Source organism: Thermobia domestica, chromosome 8, assembly GCF_964235325.1.
Source record: "Thermobia domestica chromosome 8, izTheDome1.hap1.1, whole genome shotgun sequence".
In the NCBI taxonomy this organism is placed as follows: Eukaryota; Metazoa; Arthropoda; class Insecta; order Zygentoma; family Lepismatidae; genus Thermobia; species Thermobia domestica.
This window is the reverse complement of record NC_137461.1, coordinates 213,943,208-213,959,350: the sequence shown is the minus strand read 5'-3', so window position 1 is coordinate 213,959,350 and position 16,143 is coordinate 213,943,208. Positions and strand designations below refer to the sequence as shown.

General features: G+C 35.7%; 1 protein-coding gene across 1 annotated transcript in view; it reads right to left on the bottom strand.

The window, feature by feature from the left end:
* The window catches only part of LOC145693435 (E3 ubiquitin-protein ligase RNF169-like), a 144,357-nt gene that overhangs the window by 21,469 nt on the left and 106,745 nt on the right, over nucleotides 1–16,143 (bottom strand). Inside the window, exons 7-8 of the mRNA XM_081769429.1 lie at nucleotides 8,637–8,739; nucleotides 4,356–4,459 (exon numbers count right to left, since the gene is read on the bottom strand). Of these exons, the coding sequence (XP_081625555.1) occupies nucleotides 4,356–4,459; nucleotides 8,637–8,739 (207 nt within the window). The remainder of the gene's footprint in view (nucleotides 1–4,355; nucleotides 4,460–8,636; nucleotides 8,740–16,143) is intronic.

Here is a 16,143-nt window from a genome sequence, read left to right as displayed (position 1 = left end):
CACATGAATTGAAAGACAGAGACGTTGAAAGACGAAAAACCATTTGCGAATTGCTGCTTCAACGACAGAGCAGAAAGGGGTTTCTGCATCGAATTATTACGGGTGATGAGAAGTGGATCCATTACGAGAACCCTAAACGAAAAAAAGGCCTGGGTGAAACCAGGTGAACCAGGTCCATCACAACCAAAACGAGATATTCACTGTGCAAAGGTTATGCTGTGCATATGGTGGGATATGAAAGGTGTGGTGTACTATGAGCTGCTGCAACCGGGTGAAACTATGAATGGAGAACGTTATCGACGACAATTAATGCGTTTGAAGCAAGCTCTGGCCAGAACACGACCAGAATGGGAGAACAGACATGATAAACTTATTGTTCAACATGATAACGCTCGCCCACATGTCGCAAAACCGGTCAAAACCTATTTAGAAAATGTCGGATGGGAAGTTTCACCCCACCCGCCGTATTCACCAGACGTTGCTCCTTCGGACTACTACTTGTTCGATTGCATGAACAACGATTTGATTGGACAGCGGTTTACTTCTTCAGAAGATATCGAAACATGGGTCTCTGACTGGATCGCTTCCAAGGATGAGGACTTCTTTCGCCACGGAATCCGTACATTGCCTGACAGATGGGCGAAAGTGGTGGCTAGCGGTGGACAATATTTTTCTTAAGGTATTTATGTATTTTGTGTTTGTACTACAGCTTCAATGTGTGCGTACCAACCGCACGAATTAATTCCTAGACCAAATATATATATATATGCCTTAATAATTTGCTCTGAGAATCTTAACTATTCAAACATTACTATGCTATAAATAAAATAATAACAATAGGACTGATTTATCATACATATATAAACAAGAAAAAAATTACTACGTTAATAAGTTAATTACTTGGAACAGTACAAAAATTTATTTACATTAATGAAGCTATCAAATAAAAAAGTCTCACACAACGCGAACACGAGAGGTCGCTCTACTGCCCACTATCACATTTGTCCAGGGATTTTATTACATCCAGACACCACATATTATATATATATATATAAAAAAAAACGCTGGGCGGATGAGTATAGACACTATTAAATATATTGAATGCAAGCATCACTAAAACTGTTATGCGTAAATTGAGGTAAATTAATAACATTATTTTCGTCTAGTAGAAAAATTATGGGGAGGACCAGCGGCCCTCCCGGGCCCCCTTCAAGCTCCGCCTATGGCAACCTTGGTTTCTTTATAAAACAACAGGCATTCAGGCATACAATTTGGTTTCGTTTCGTGTGTTTAGACTTAACATCCTTATGTAATACCGAGGTAAGAAGAAGACTCGCTTAATCACATGCAAATCGCTACTTCGTCGTTTACACTTGAAAAAAGGGTTGTGGTTTGTGGTTCGACTGAGAATTGAACACTGCAGATGGTTTGATATTTGGAAACGTTACCATTAAGTTCAAACGATTTAAAGCATTTTTATTTTATTTTTTTTTTGGGGGGGGGGTTAAACCAGTTTTTATTTTTATTTATTTATTTTTAATAGCTGGTTTAAACCGACTGAAGAAACTAATTATGATCACATTAAGGTTATCATTTTAATCCAAGTTACGAAGTATATTTTTGGAGGTTTTTTATTTTTACTTTTTCTTATTTTTTTGCGGGCGGGAGGGTATTGTGGATTTTCCCCAATAAAACTCTCAGTCTTTTGGATGGCTGGGGAAAAATTCAACAAACCTGGTGTGTACCAATCTGATCAATAAACAGTAAGAAACTGAAGCTAACACTGTAAATAAGTTCAAACGTAAGTGTTCTTCAGCAACTCTTATCTAGAAACCTAGTTTTAACAAGTCACTGGTTTTGATGTCAATGATGGAGTCATTGGTTTGATAGTTGCGTGGATTTTCTGTAGTGATCTGATAGGGGTGCCTGTATCCGCACAAGAAACACATTTTCAAAATTACAGTTTTTTAGGGGGCGCTTATATTCGAGGCTGCTTAAATTCGAGTAAACATGATAATTAGTGTCTGTGAGATGCTAGTGTTGAGTAAACTGGACTCTAAAGCAAGTTATATCAATCATAAAGCGGCTGGTTACATCTCTAATTCTCAAAGTACCAATGTTGCATATACAGAAATATTACACAGGGTGTTTCAAAACAACACCGACAATGTTTGGGAGGTGATTCCTGACACCAAGATAAGACAAAAAGTATAGAGCAACCTGGGTGCATAAATGCTTCCTTTCGGAGTTTTTCCTAGGCTGCCGAAAATATGAAAAAATGAATTTTAAAGGTCCATAGCTCCAAGACGATGGGATCTACCGTAGTCGGCTCAAGACTTCACTTAGGAACTAGTATGTGCCCTATCCAAATATCCAAATTTCAGATTCCTGCGGTACTTCCGCAACAATTTTACAGAGGTAGTTGGTGAGTACTTCAGATTATATGCCCGTAGCCAAACTCTCTCTATAAAAACTGTTGCGTGAGTATCTTAGGATTCTCAAACATTAATTTTTGGATAGGGCACATACTAGTTCCTAAGTGAAGTCTTGATCCGACTACGGTAGGTACCATAGTTTTAGAGCTATGTGCCTTCAAAGTTCATTTTTTGATGTTTTCGGCAGCCTATAACTCCGAAAGGAAGGATCTGTGCACCCAGGTTGGTATATATTTTTTGTCTTATTTTGGTGTCAAGAATCACCTTCCAAACATTGTCGATGTTGTTTTGAAACACCCTGTATAATACATAGTAATTGTGAGACTCTTTGATGCAACTGCAGCAGTAAGTTTGGCGCAGTAATGTAGGCTGCCTTTATCCACACTTAATTTAGGATCCTTGGTTGTGATGAAATAGAATTCAGTATAGTAGACCCTTTGGCGCGGGAGATCCGGGTTCGATTCAAAGCGAGAGGTCATGTGGTTCAGATTCCGCGCTAAGCTGTAGGTCCACGTCTCATATATTCTCTTTGTTGAAAACGAGGCTAAACTCAAATCAAATCCAAAATCCAAACACTTAGTGGTCAAGTTTTTTGTTAATTTATTTTATGGATGCTTAGATTTTCGTTATTATTTGGATAATCCTGAGGCTGCTAGATTATCTTTCTCAGAACCCCTATGTTCTTCAATTCTGATAGAAAGAATTGTTTTCGTCATGCCTATATAAATCTGGTTACAGTTACAAACCACCTCAAATTCCTGAATTTAAATATCCATCCACATACTAACTTATATCTTGTTAAAAAAAATTTGATTTCTTCGACGATTTTAAGGCTACTTTAAAACCATATTTCTCTGCGTTTTTTTTAAGACTTGGCAATAACGGGAAGGAGATCTTTTTATTCGTTTATTTCTCCTTTTTGATGTGTGTGTCTTTACCTTTCCAATTCATATGATTTTTTTACGTATTATTATTATAGTTTATTGACTGCTTTTTTCTATCATATTCACAATACCAATTTTGACTTTCAGGTTCGTAAACTAAATCTAATAATCTGTTTGTATTTATTTTCTGTAATACAATTTCGTAGACTCTAAAGACGAAATTATTCAATATTTGACTTTAGTTCAGAAGCATGTGTCGATTTTTTATTAATATAGAAATTGCTCGCATTCGGCTTACTGTATATATTCGAATGGAACTTCTTCTCCGATCTGTTAACGATCATATCCAAATGATTGATTTTATGGTTACCTTTTAACTGCCTAATGAAACTAACTTTCGGATGAATATTATTGATCTCAGGATGAATATTATTGATTTGCTAGATCCTCATCCGCTTTATAGTCCATTTGGTACCTGTAGTGTTTCACGAATCTAGTTATTTTAATATAGAATTTGACTTTCGTAATAATTTATTAGAGTACTGGCAAGGAGTCGAGAAAGGTAACTGCTGAAAATTTTTAAATACAAGAGGTTTAAAGAGTATACTCAAGTTACTATGTGAGGGCTCATAATGGTCTGGTCTCTTGTAAATAGTTGAAAAGTAACCAAAACCACACGAAAAAGTAACCAAAATCTCATCACGCTGTTGTGAATTGTTCTACAGTCCAGTTACTCAACATTAGCATTTCATAAGCATACTAATTATTTATTCTTTCAACATATAAGTATACACACACATATCTAGGCACATCATACGAAAAAGAACGAGAAAATAATAGCAGCTGAATGAAATTCCGAGAAATAACTTCTGCTCTACAATGTTAACAGGAACCCACGATGATTTCAACTTACCACCGCGCTCACAGGTAGCATTTGATTTTGTATTTATACACAGAATACTTAAGGTATTTATGTGTACCTCAACACTCTTTTACCTCTAATGTCTTTAATATTCTTACGTATGAATAATCTTACCTTTAAATGCTGAACACATTGCTGATTCTCCTGAGGTAGAAGTCACTTTAGACAATTCCTGTATCTTCTTTATTCTCTGAGTTTTCTGCTTAATTTGTGACGAGCTGTAAATAAATAAGTAAATATATAAAGGAAATAAATAAATAAATTCTGGAGATTAGTGACAACGATCAAAGCTCTCTAACTGCTACATCATCTTCTTACTACTTGAAGAGGTGTTTAAGGCTTAAAAGCTACGTGTTTTAATTTAAAGCTTTAAGCACGGCTCCATTCTAAACAATTACGTAACTGTCCCTTGATTTACATAACACTAGTAGTTTTTATATATAATACCGACATATCAATATTATAATTACACAGGTCAAATTTGGAAATAATAGTAACAGAAACCAGTGTTATTTCCCAAGAGCTATGAACAGCAGCAAATACAACAGATACAAAAAAGCAGCCTTTTGTTTTGGGGGGGAGGAAGATCGAAGTTATTTTTCTTATAAAATGCTGTTTCTTCCCTCACTTGGGAAAAAACGGGAATTTTCCCTTTTTTGGTACTTTGTGATTTATTCAAGTACCACATTCGTTTCCCTGTAATAGAATCTACACTTAAGGAAATGCGTTTACCATATTCAGGTGAAACTTAACGTTCACTCCGGTGCTGGCTGTCTTGTTTCTTAAATTGGCATAACACTAGTCGCCAGCAGGTGCAAATTATGTAACTCACCATACCATAGAAGTAGTTTCGGTTGCCTAACCATCGGATTAACTGCCTGGAAGCTATACATTTTTATACACTGACCCTTAGCAATTTAACGGAAATATCTGAAAAAAAAAAAAGCAACTTACCAGATTAATATAGCATTGGGTCATGTTTTGCTAACAGAAGAGCTTTGATGAGACGTGGAATGTAGTCACAGAGATCGTGGAAGGTAGCAGGTGAAATATTACGACATTCCGCGTGCAGTGAATTACTCAATTCTGTGAGAAAGGTGGAGGAGTGAAACTCAGCCGGAGCCGTGTATCGAAAATGAGCCACAGATGTTCAATTATGTTCAGGTCTGGGGATTGAATGGGCAAGGGGTGGTTCAGCTTTATCCCGATATACCATAAACCACGCTGCAACAGCTCTAGCTGTGAGAATGGGCGTATTATTATCCTGGAGTATGGTGTTATTCATCGGAATCATCATCTGGACCATACGATGCACATGGACCCCTAAAACGACACAATCACAAGCAGCTAAACGACCGGTGCACTAGCATACGACTCACTAAAAGCCAGGGTCCTGCGGTCCATAGTATCACAGAGCCGCCGCCATGTTTTACAGCTGGGCAGAGATCCTGATGATCCTGTGCTTCTTTGGGCGTCCGCTACTCATAAGCAGGCCCTGTGGTTTGCAATGAAGTGACCAATTACGAATCACACGTTACCACTTATTAGCGATCCATGTTGCACGTTTGTATGACCATTGGCGTTGTGCTGAAGCGTTATGGTACGCGGTTTTGCCCGTGCAACTCGACCCAATGTGTCTATCTTACCTAACTCGCTGTGGACTCTGACTGTTGACACAGGCTGTGAGAACTACTATTTGAGTTCCTCCATTACTTGCACGATGGCTCTGAGTGACATTCGTTTTAATGCTCGGCGGGACCTGTCAATAAGGGTTTTCTTTCGATCACTGATCGCCAATGTGGTTTTGGCGTAGATTTTGCAGGGCATCATCATCTTCAACACTGGCCTTCGCAACACACACAACACAATTGCCAGCTTCATCACGCTCGCACCATACAACCGAGCGCTAACAATCAGAGATCAGAGAAGCAGCCTATTTTACACTTTTAGTGTCTGCTCAGTTCACTTTACACTGCCTTTCTACTGCTCTTCTGTAAGAGTATGGCTTAACACACTGCTACGCAGAGCCCAGCGGTGCGTTGCCAACACAGACAATGACGTGTTTCCACTAAATTGATAAGTAGATGTATATTGTTATGGACACTGTAATTGAGTTCTACGACCTAATGCCTTGGAATAAATAAATATACAATAATGTTAATGCTAAAAACTAATCGGTGTTGTGATGTAACCTGAACATTAATGATCATGTTTATTGTAAAACTTCATATCTGTACAGAGCAAACAGAAATACTAATTTGCTTCGCTTATGAATATTTCAATTCTTTATAATCTTCTGGCAATAGCAGAACGCATGGAATCATATTCCATCTCATTATGACTTAACGGCCATTATTTTACATCCATTAACACAAGGCATTTCATTTCTTGCACAGCTTACATGAACAAAACTGCAGGAAATTGGTTGTCTGGAGGAACTAACAATTGCTGAAAATCAAAATAGACGAAGACCTATCTATCACTGGACATTCTACTTGTAACCATGATGCTTGTACAAGGCAAATCGCACATAGTTTATAAACAATGGATTTACTACTACTGGATACTTTAGTTTTAGGATTGAACGAGTCATTCACTTGATATTTCTCGACTATTAATTAGAGGCAAATGATCTTCCCAATTCGGACACAACCATAACTCATCTTTGATGTCACTCAAGGAACACAAAAGTAATTTCGATGGAAATAAAAACCGAAAAAGTCTTGTTTCACATAGTTTCTTTTTCTTTCTTTTCAAAGGTGTTTAAGTGAACTCTTGTCACTCGACACACACCAAAGCTGTAGTAAAAATCCTGTCATAAAGCTGCAGCATATCCCAATTAACCACTGCAATAGTTTTTGTGATGCGTACTCACAAATGATGGGATGTAAATCCTAGCATGCCCATAGAGGAAGAAGGAACGGGGATAATATCGAGGAGTGATTAGGTAGTATCTACGTCACTAATTAATCTGTTTAGTGGTCGCCTATTGCTGAATTTCTGATTTGTTTGCGAAAGTGAGAGGTGCAAAATTCTATTGGAAGAAGCCGGAATTCATGCTCCAGCTACGACAGAAGACACATCTACAACACATCCAGCTACAAAATCCCGTAACTGTTTCCTCTCGAAAGGCCTACACTTTCTGTCACTGACTATAGCGAAAAACATATTTTCTTGGGGAAGTTTCACATATTTTCCTCAACGGAACGTAAGATTCCAGTACTTCTGATCCTAACATCACGTCTGTTCACTCACCTGAGAGGAGGAAGCAGGCTTCATAAGTATACTACTGATCTTATAAATCATAGGTTTCCTGTAAAATTTGCATATTCTTACACGGAAAAAGTTGTTTCATTTTGTCAGTTTCAGGGTCTGCAACAATTGAAATCGGCCCGGAATAAAATAGCAAACTTTGCGCAGAATCTTCCACAGAATCGCCTTTACTAGATCTGATGGTAATTTATTTGAAGCTCATGTAAAAATTGCAAGGACAAGTTCCATTGTTCCAATGTTTATTGATAAATGACCGTGTAACTTAAGCTTACAGATGTAAATTATTTCTTAAAACAGGATATAATTTACGAAACGTGTGGCCGCTTTCACCTTCATCAAATTTTCTTCGAAAATTGCGTTGCACATTAATGTGGGACTAGCTGAGAAAACCGAGGACGCAACAGACTTATGATTTTGTTGCTAGCTTTTCCCTCTCATATCGCCTCTAGCCGCGAACTGTACTACGTGACAGTTTTTCCAGTCACTTAAAGCTTTTCGAGTTTCTCTCTCCATTGATTATACTTTCATGTGTCCCAGTATTATTAAACGCTATTTCTGAATATTTCAGCACAACGTCTTGAACATTTTTAGGGTTATTTCATATTAGCATACTCAGTGAACGTGGATCCCAGAAAGTCGATTTTTCACTTATATGTATAATTCTTTCAATTTTTTTTATTTTATTTTATTTTTTAATTAAGAACACATTACTCACTATAAAAAGTACTATTATGTTTTACAAACTACAAACTCTTAAAAGATTTGGCTCTCACTTCACTCTTATTTTAATAGTAAAAGTTAGTATCCAAATAATCTAGTCTCTTAATTAACTTCAGCTACATTCTCACTTGTAATTTTGATGTAGCTAGGGCCTGTATCTTGGCAATACCTACTGCACAAAATGGTCTCGAAACTTTTTAACCTTATCTTTTAAAACGTTTTACCTTTCAATAGGGAGTACTTAAATGTTAATATTTATTTCATAAATATATAATGTTAATATTTATTTCATAAATATATAATGTTAATATTTAGCTACTTAACAATAGAAAGAGAAAAGAACAGTATAACTTAAACAGTATTTTTTTTTTCTGCAAATATCAATGTCAATAGTATTGATACCTGTATAAGTCGCGGTCCACATTATCCTTCCCGAGAGTATCAAACCAGTTATTCAAATTAATAGGAGTAGCTTTAATTAGCTTTGGTTCCAAAACTCGGCCATCTGCGAAACAAAATGGGAAAACAATACAATATTCCACATGATACAAACGTCAGTAAAAATAATTTGTAAACATATTCTTCTTATTTACTGCATCTAATACTGTATTTTTAACTGTACTGTTTCGGTATTCACTGAAATCTTTCTCAGCACACCAAGTAATCTCTGGCAATTCATCTCACTTCTGAATTTCCTCTTGCACTATTTTGTTAATATGATAATGTATTGAACGAGGATATTCTGAAAAAATGAGTGAGATCCTTTATTTGCAAAGAAAGGTATCAAGGAATACCAAAAAGTTGAGTTAATAGTACATTAAGTATTAGCTGTAGTAAATAAAAGAATACGTATATTAATTATCATAAACATAGGCTAATTCATAATCTTAAATAATTAAACAGAAGTAAATACTTTCGTATCGAAAACTACAGAAATACATCAGGGTGTCTACTAAAATTCCAAAATGAAATTTCGTGACTTTTTCGTGACCTTTTCTTTACCAAATCATAAAATTTCCTAACATTTTCAAGAGCGAATTTGGGTACGAATTAGGCCCAATTTTCATCCATGCGATAGAAACGTACTTTGCTTGCGATTTGGTAGCGTCTAAAGCCGACTATAGACATTTTTGGTGGTGAATTTTGACGTTTTATAGAACAAAATTTTCCAATCTGTACAATTTAAAAAAATCGTGACCCAAAAGCTAAATTCCGTGACTTTCATGACCGTTTTCTGATTTCGTGACTTTTTCGTGACCGATAGACACCCTGTACACGCAGTTTATTCACTATTTGTATCGGTGGTCGCAATGATAAACAAAAAGACCTTTGAACCAAAAACAGATGCATAATGTTCTTTTGTATCCTGGGATGACTGAGAATACAGGAAGGGAGGGAAAAAATCATCCTACCTTCTTAAATTACCAACCCTCTATGAAACTTGGAAAGAATATTGACCAAAACAAAGTACACACAGTTGAGTGAAGGGCAATATTAGGGAATCGATAAATTTAATTTCCTGTCGGGTTTGTCCAGCAGACACAGAAGGGGAACCAAACACAGTAAAGTTAATAAATACAACTGTGACTCGTACAGAAGTGTTGAAATATTTTAAATTAAAGCTAGAAAACTAAAATCATGTATGAATATTGAGCACATCCAGAAACAGTAAGCAAAGAAATAAAATCATAATAAGAAAATTTTTTTTTTTTTTAAAAAAAGGCTAATATCAAAATACATCGTCCTTACTATCAGGGTTGTTGGAATTTTCCTCAGCTCAAAAATTCTTAGTGGATTCGTTTTTGGGTAAAACCTACATTAAAATCCACCTCTAAAAATATACTTCAAAACTTGGATTGAAATAATAACCTTATGTGATTATAGTAACTTTCTTCAACCTGTTTCTTGGTACAGACCTAGTATCAGAAATGGCTTAAAACATGTATTTATCAAAAGATCATCATCAGAACAGAATAACATTTTTTAAAAAAAAATCGAGAATCATACATAATAAAATACTTCAGACACCGTATTACCGTTTGCTACCGAGTCTACCATAAGAATGCCCTCACAATTTCATAAAATATTGGATATCATCTTATTCAGAACGATCTCACATTAAGTATTTTGGGAGTGGAGGTAAGGTTGTTTATCACTGCTTTCAAACCTGTTTTGTCTCAGGATCAAACTGATAGATGTAAGTCAAATCTTGAATCACGAATATTTACCAAAACCTTTTGGATCTTCTTTATAAAGATAAATAATGTGCTCACAAGCAAGCACTCGTTCACCTTTTCTCTCAGAAAAGTTTGTCCAAGGAGAAATCGAAATGAATTAGGTCTGCCTAAAGCACTGACATATCTTAGCTCCTGTGCACGACAATGTTTTCAACTCTGAAAATAGAAGGGGGAGTTAGAAGTATACTTAAAAAAAGAGGGGAAAAACCTGCGCTGCTGCCGACTGTGTTCAGCATTCAGTCATCCTCTGCCTCACACTTGTGTGTTCAGTACTTCGTCAGAAGGTGTTGTAACTTATGCGAAAACACAACAAAGTGTTCGATTCTGTAATACACTTATCATAACGGATTTTTGGGGTCATTTCTTCCTTGTCGAGGTACACGATAACTGCTTGGTTTTTCGCCCGCTGTTCCTCGTTCATACCTACCCTTAGGGCTATTCTCTCAATTTGAGAAGCCTGTGGCGAAAGTAAATTATGGGGCCAATGATATACGTAAGAATTCTGTATCCGTCATGAATAAATCATTTTGTGCTAATTTGGACTAACAATATCAATTACAAGACAAAGGGACAGTAATAATAACAACATCCGCTCCATAACAATATAATACAGCACTTGGTATATGTTAAACAGCATTCACTACCTTTTATATGGTATCAAATGCGTTGGAATTAAAGCAAAGTGCATTATTTACAGGAGCATCCGTCCATTCTCCTGTCTTATCTGTCGACAGGTATAGCAAAATCTGTTAAGATATATATATATATATATATATATATATATATATATATATATATATATATACGGATTTTTTTTTTTTTTTTAATGGATTCAGTGTTCTCCTTTAAGCCCTCTGTTCATTATGAAAATGATAGAAATCAACATTTTCGGCTTTAACGTTCATCACTATAGGACAAAAACTAACAGTTAGCACGAAGTTGGTTTTTGAAATGAATTCAGCAACCCAAAAATATTTTTTTTCTAATTTTTATCACTCTGTTTAAACTTAAAAGGTAATATGGTTTTCTTTCTCTCTTTTTCTATTTTCTTAGTTTCTACACTGATCGCCAGGTAAAAACGTGACACTAGATGGTTAGAAGTAGTTTATCTATACATATATATGAATTCAGTGTCGCAGGAATAAGTTCTATTTTCGTGCTTATCTTTATAGAAAAACTGGAAAATGTACAAATCCATAGAACTTCCGGTTTCAATACAAGTCCTCTTGGATCAAAAACTGTAATAGATTGCGAGTGCTTTCATATGGATTCAGCGTCTGAACAACAGATTCTGTCTTCCACCTTATCCCTCTATTTCAACCAGAAGTTATAGATTGAGAGTGCTTTCATATGCATTCAGCGTCTGAACAAACAGATTCTGTCTTCCACCTTATCCCTCTATTTCAACTGGAAGTTATCGATCTACCACTTTCGGCTTTAAGATAAAAATCTACCGTTCGGTTTTCCAAATCTATCGTTATTTCACAATACGCAACGCAGCGCACTTGTTCTTCGAAGAGAAAAAAGTTGAACTGAATAATAGCGGTAATTTAAATTGTCAGTTTAATAACACTGATAGGATTAGAAAGTAAACTCTATAACGGATTTCTAAGAAATCGACTAACTGTTACCATTAGACCCCACTATTACTGTTTTTATAATCGCTCTGTTCTGTTTATTTGACACAAAAGAGCTCATTCAACCTGCCCATTCAAACGTTGTTGTTTCGTGGAAGTTCTTAGGTATTTATTGTTTTTGGTTTGGAAAACTGCGTTGGCCAGGGGCAGTTGTAATAGAAATGGTGAAGAGAATGCGGTAGGGTACTGTTGTATCATACTAGGATAAGAATTACGTATGGTCAGTAACCAGCGATTTAGCAGTCGGTGAGACAATAATTGGATCATTTGCTCCTGTGTTAACAGGGTGTCTACTAAAATTTCAAAATGAAATTTCGTGACTTTTTCGTGACCTTTTCTCTACCAAATCATAAAATTTCCTAACATTTTCAAGAACGAATTTGGGTGCGAATTAGGCCGAATTTTCATCCATGCGATAGAAACGTACTTTGCTTGCGATTTGGTAGCGCCCAAGCCCGATCATAGACATTTTTGGTGGTGAATTTTGACCTTTTATAGAACAAAGTTTTGCAATCTGTACTTACATTTGTACAGTTAAAAAAAATCGTGACCCCAAAGCTAAATTTCGTGACTTTTTCGTGACTTTCATGACCGTTTTCCGATTTCGTGACTGTTTCGTGACTTTCGTGACCAATAGACACCCTGGTTAATCTAACATAATAAGTTACCTTGAAATTCGCTTGCAGAAACCCTTTGATACGCAGTGTTCTATTTTACTGAATATAGAACAACCAGGTTGGAGCTCAGTGATCTACAAATTCTTATCTAAATGTCATTTTATATCAATTTTCGCAAAATTCTACGCACAGGAACGCAACACTCAAAATATAAGGAGTCATCATAACTGCAATGCCGATTATTGTAAACTAAACCGCAAATTTGACATTGCACTGACGCAAACAGTTACGAAATGTGCCCGCTAGTTCACATTACTTTTACAACAAACTTTCGCCATCTTAATGGCTAAAATGGATATTCATCACAGTTACCTTTAACCTAGATATTGTTACTTTACGAGTAAGATTCGCGATATAATCTGAAATAGTGATATCACTTCTTCTCACTTACCATGGTGATCGCCATGTTTTTTCTATATAAGCGCATGATGTGATAGGTGTATTGCGAAGTCCAGAATAAACGAGAACAGTACATGCAAAATTAATCACATTTATAGGATTTTTTGAAGACGAATTAAAGTTGTTGGGAAAAGTACGGAATAGGAATATAGGGACCACGATTTAGAAAATTTACGAATGAAATTTAGCAGTTCAAAAAGAAAGAATAATATGTAGGGACTATACTTCTACAGGTCTCACATATGATAAGATAGAAATCGCGTGATTAGCACAATTATTATGTAATCTACCTGAAGAAAAAGCAATACAAACTCTCTAGCGTACAGACTGACCACTTGTCGGCACACATAAAGTAGTATAAGTATAGGTAGGGGCACGAGTGTTTTTGCTCTCAGAATTTGAAAATTTCGCATTTCGTTTTTCATATTTCGCGTTTTGTCGCATTTTCCAAATAAAATGTCGCATTTTGTAGCTCTTGTGGAAAAGATATTTCCTGACATTTTTACAATTGTTCCTTTTATTCACAAATTACTACAGAAATAACCATTTATCACCTAGAAACAAAATACACTGGAATATTTCACTTGACAATGTAAATTTCACTTAGAGAAAATTATATTTTTTTAAAAAAAATGAAACTGAAGGAAAATCAGTAACTGAACTATGAGTAGGAAAGTTTTGCTGTCTTCTGAAAACACATAGGTACAAGTTACATTTATGCATTAAACATAAATATGTTACATGTTTACATGTTTCCACATTTTCCTCCTCCATTGTTTCAAGTTTGTCACTTACCACCAGTCCATACTTGGAAAAAATACCCTCACAATTGGCATTGCTTGTTGGAAGCCACATACAGGAATCATAGTGGTCTGGCCTCTTGTAAATAGTTGAAAAGTGACCAAAAGCACACGAAAAAGTGACTAAAAAGTGACCAAAATCTCATCATGCCCCTTTTTTCCTTTGTCAATTCCTCCATCATCTCTCTCTTTGTTGTTTTGTTTCATCTTTTCTTCTTTTTGAGCTTCCTCCTTTCTTAGGTTTTCTAAGTATGCTTTGTAGTTATGGTAGGCAGACTTAGCAGATGTAAGAATCTTCTGAGTAAGTGGAACCAATTTTGGTCCCTCTTCCGAATTTCTTCATCCTAGACATTATATTTAACTTAGCACTGAGAGTTCTTAAAGTCATGAAATATTCAAATTCATCACCTACTCTTAAGAACATACAAGAAGCATAACACAAGACGAACATGATGAACCACACAAACACAACGTTGAGGGAAGTGTTAACTATTACAAAAGAAAACTAAGACTATTATGATAGAAGAAAGAATAGACACAGAAGGGTTCTCAACCCCCCCTTGAGAGCTGAAGCATCCACCAACCATCCACTGTGCTTTAGAAGGAATAAAAGCTGAAGTGAGAATAAAGCTGACTGTTTCACTTGTGGCAGCAAGTACTGAAACTTTCAGAGGAGTAATGAGGAACAAGTTTCTGCCTTTTTCCATTTATTTGTATAATATTTTTCTTAAAAAACTGCCAATGCAAAACACAAATCACACGAAAAAGTCACTTTACCTCCTAAAAAAGTAACTTTTAGTGACAAATTAAAAAAAAAAGTAACTTTTAGTGATCAATTTGGGAAAAAAAAACAAAAACTTTTAGTTAAAAAGGTGACTCGCTATGAGCCCTGCACATAGTGCATTTCAAACAATCATCACTCCGAAACTTTTGTCCATTCAAAATATTCACTACACTGCAATTTCGAGAGGAATCACTTGTTAACAGTTCATAGGCCACTTTGTAAAACTCCAAATATGGTACTTCATAATCAGATGCTTGCACTTCTTTACATGGAGGCAAAGCTTTGAAAAACTTAATGCAACAATGTCTGGTTCATTACTACATCCAATTACAGAAGGATCAAATAGCTTTCCCAAAGCATCTTATATTTCTGTAGTTTGGGAGTCTTCTTTCTCATATGAAAATGTTTCTTCAGTACATGCACTGTACAGGCTTTGAAACACCTGTATAATGCATGTTTGTGATTTTCGTGAAGTCTGTTTTTTACATGTTACATGTAATGTACCTGTTTACTGAAAAAAAAAAAAAAAAAAAAAAAAAAAAAAAAAAAAAAATCACCACCTCGAAATGCATGTGGGTGTACCTGTATTAAACTGGACGCACAGTTGCTGTACAGATTACTGATTACAGAGTATGTAGGACGCGTGTACATACTATGTTTTTCACTGTTAAATGTGAAGAATGTACATGTTGTGTACAGGTTGCGAAAACAAGTACGGTACAGTGCATGTCACATTAAGAAAACAAATGCTGTAAGATAAATATATCCGAGTACTGTACATGCACAGTACATGTTGCATGTACAGTGAATGTATCGGTGATGGCAAGAGTACATGTCTGTAATTGAAACACATACAGTGTACATGTGGCATGTGTGCTATATGTTTCAGGAATGAAACAGCAAAACATATGCTGTACGATCAATTTATTCGAATACTGTACATGCAAAGTACATGTTGCATGTACAGTACGTATATCGGTGATGGCAATAGTACATGTCTGTAGTTGAAACACATATAGATTACATGTAGCATGTGTGCTATGTTTCAGACGAATGAAACATAATAAAACATATGCTGTAATAGAAATGTATGCGAGTACTGTACATGCATGGTACATGTTGAATGTACACTGCATATATCGGTGATGGCAACAATACATGTCTGTAGCTGAAACACATGCAGTATACACGTAGCATGTGTGTTATATGTTTCAGGAATGGAACGGAACAAAACATATGTTGTAAGATCAATGTATTCGAATACTGTACATGCACAATACATTTTGGATGTACAGTGCATATATCGGTGATGGCAATAGTACATGTCTGGAGTTGAAACACATACAGACCAAATGTAGTATGTGCTATGTTTCAG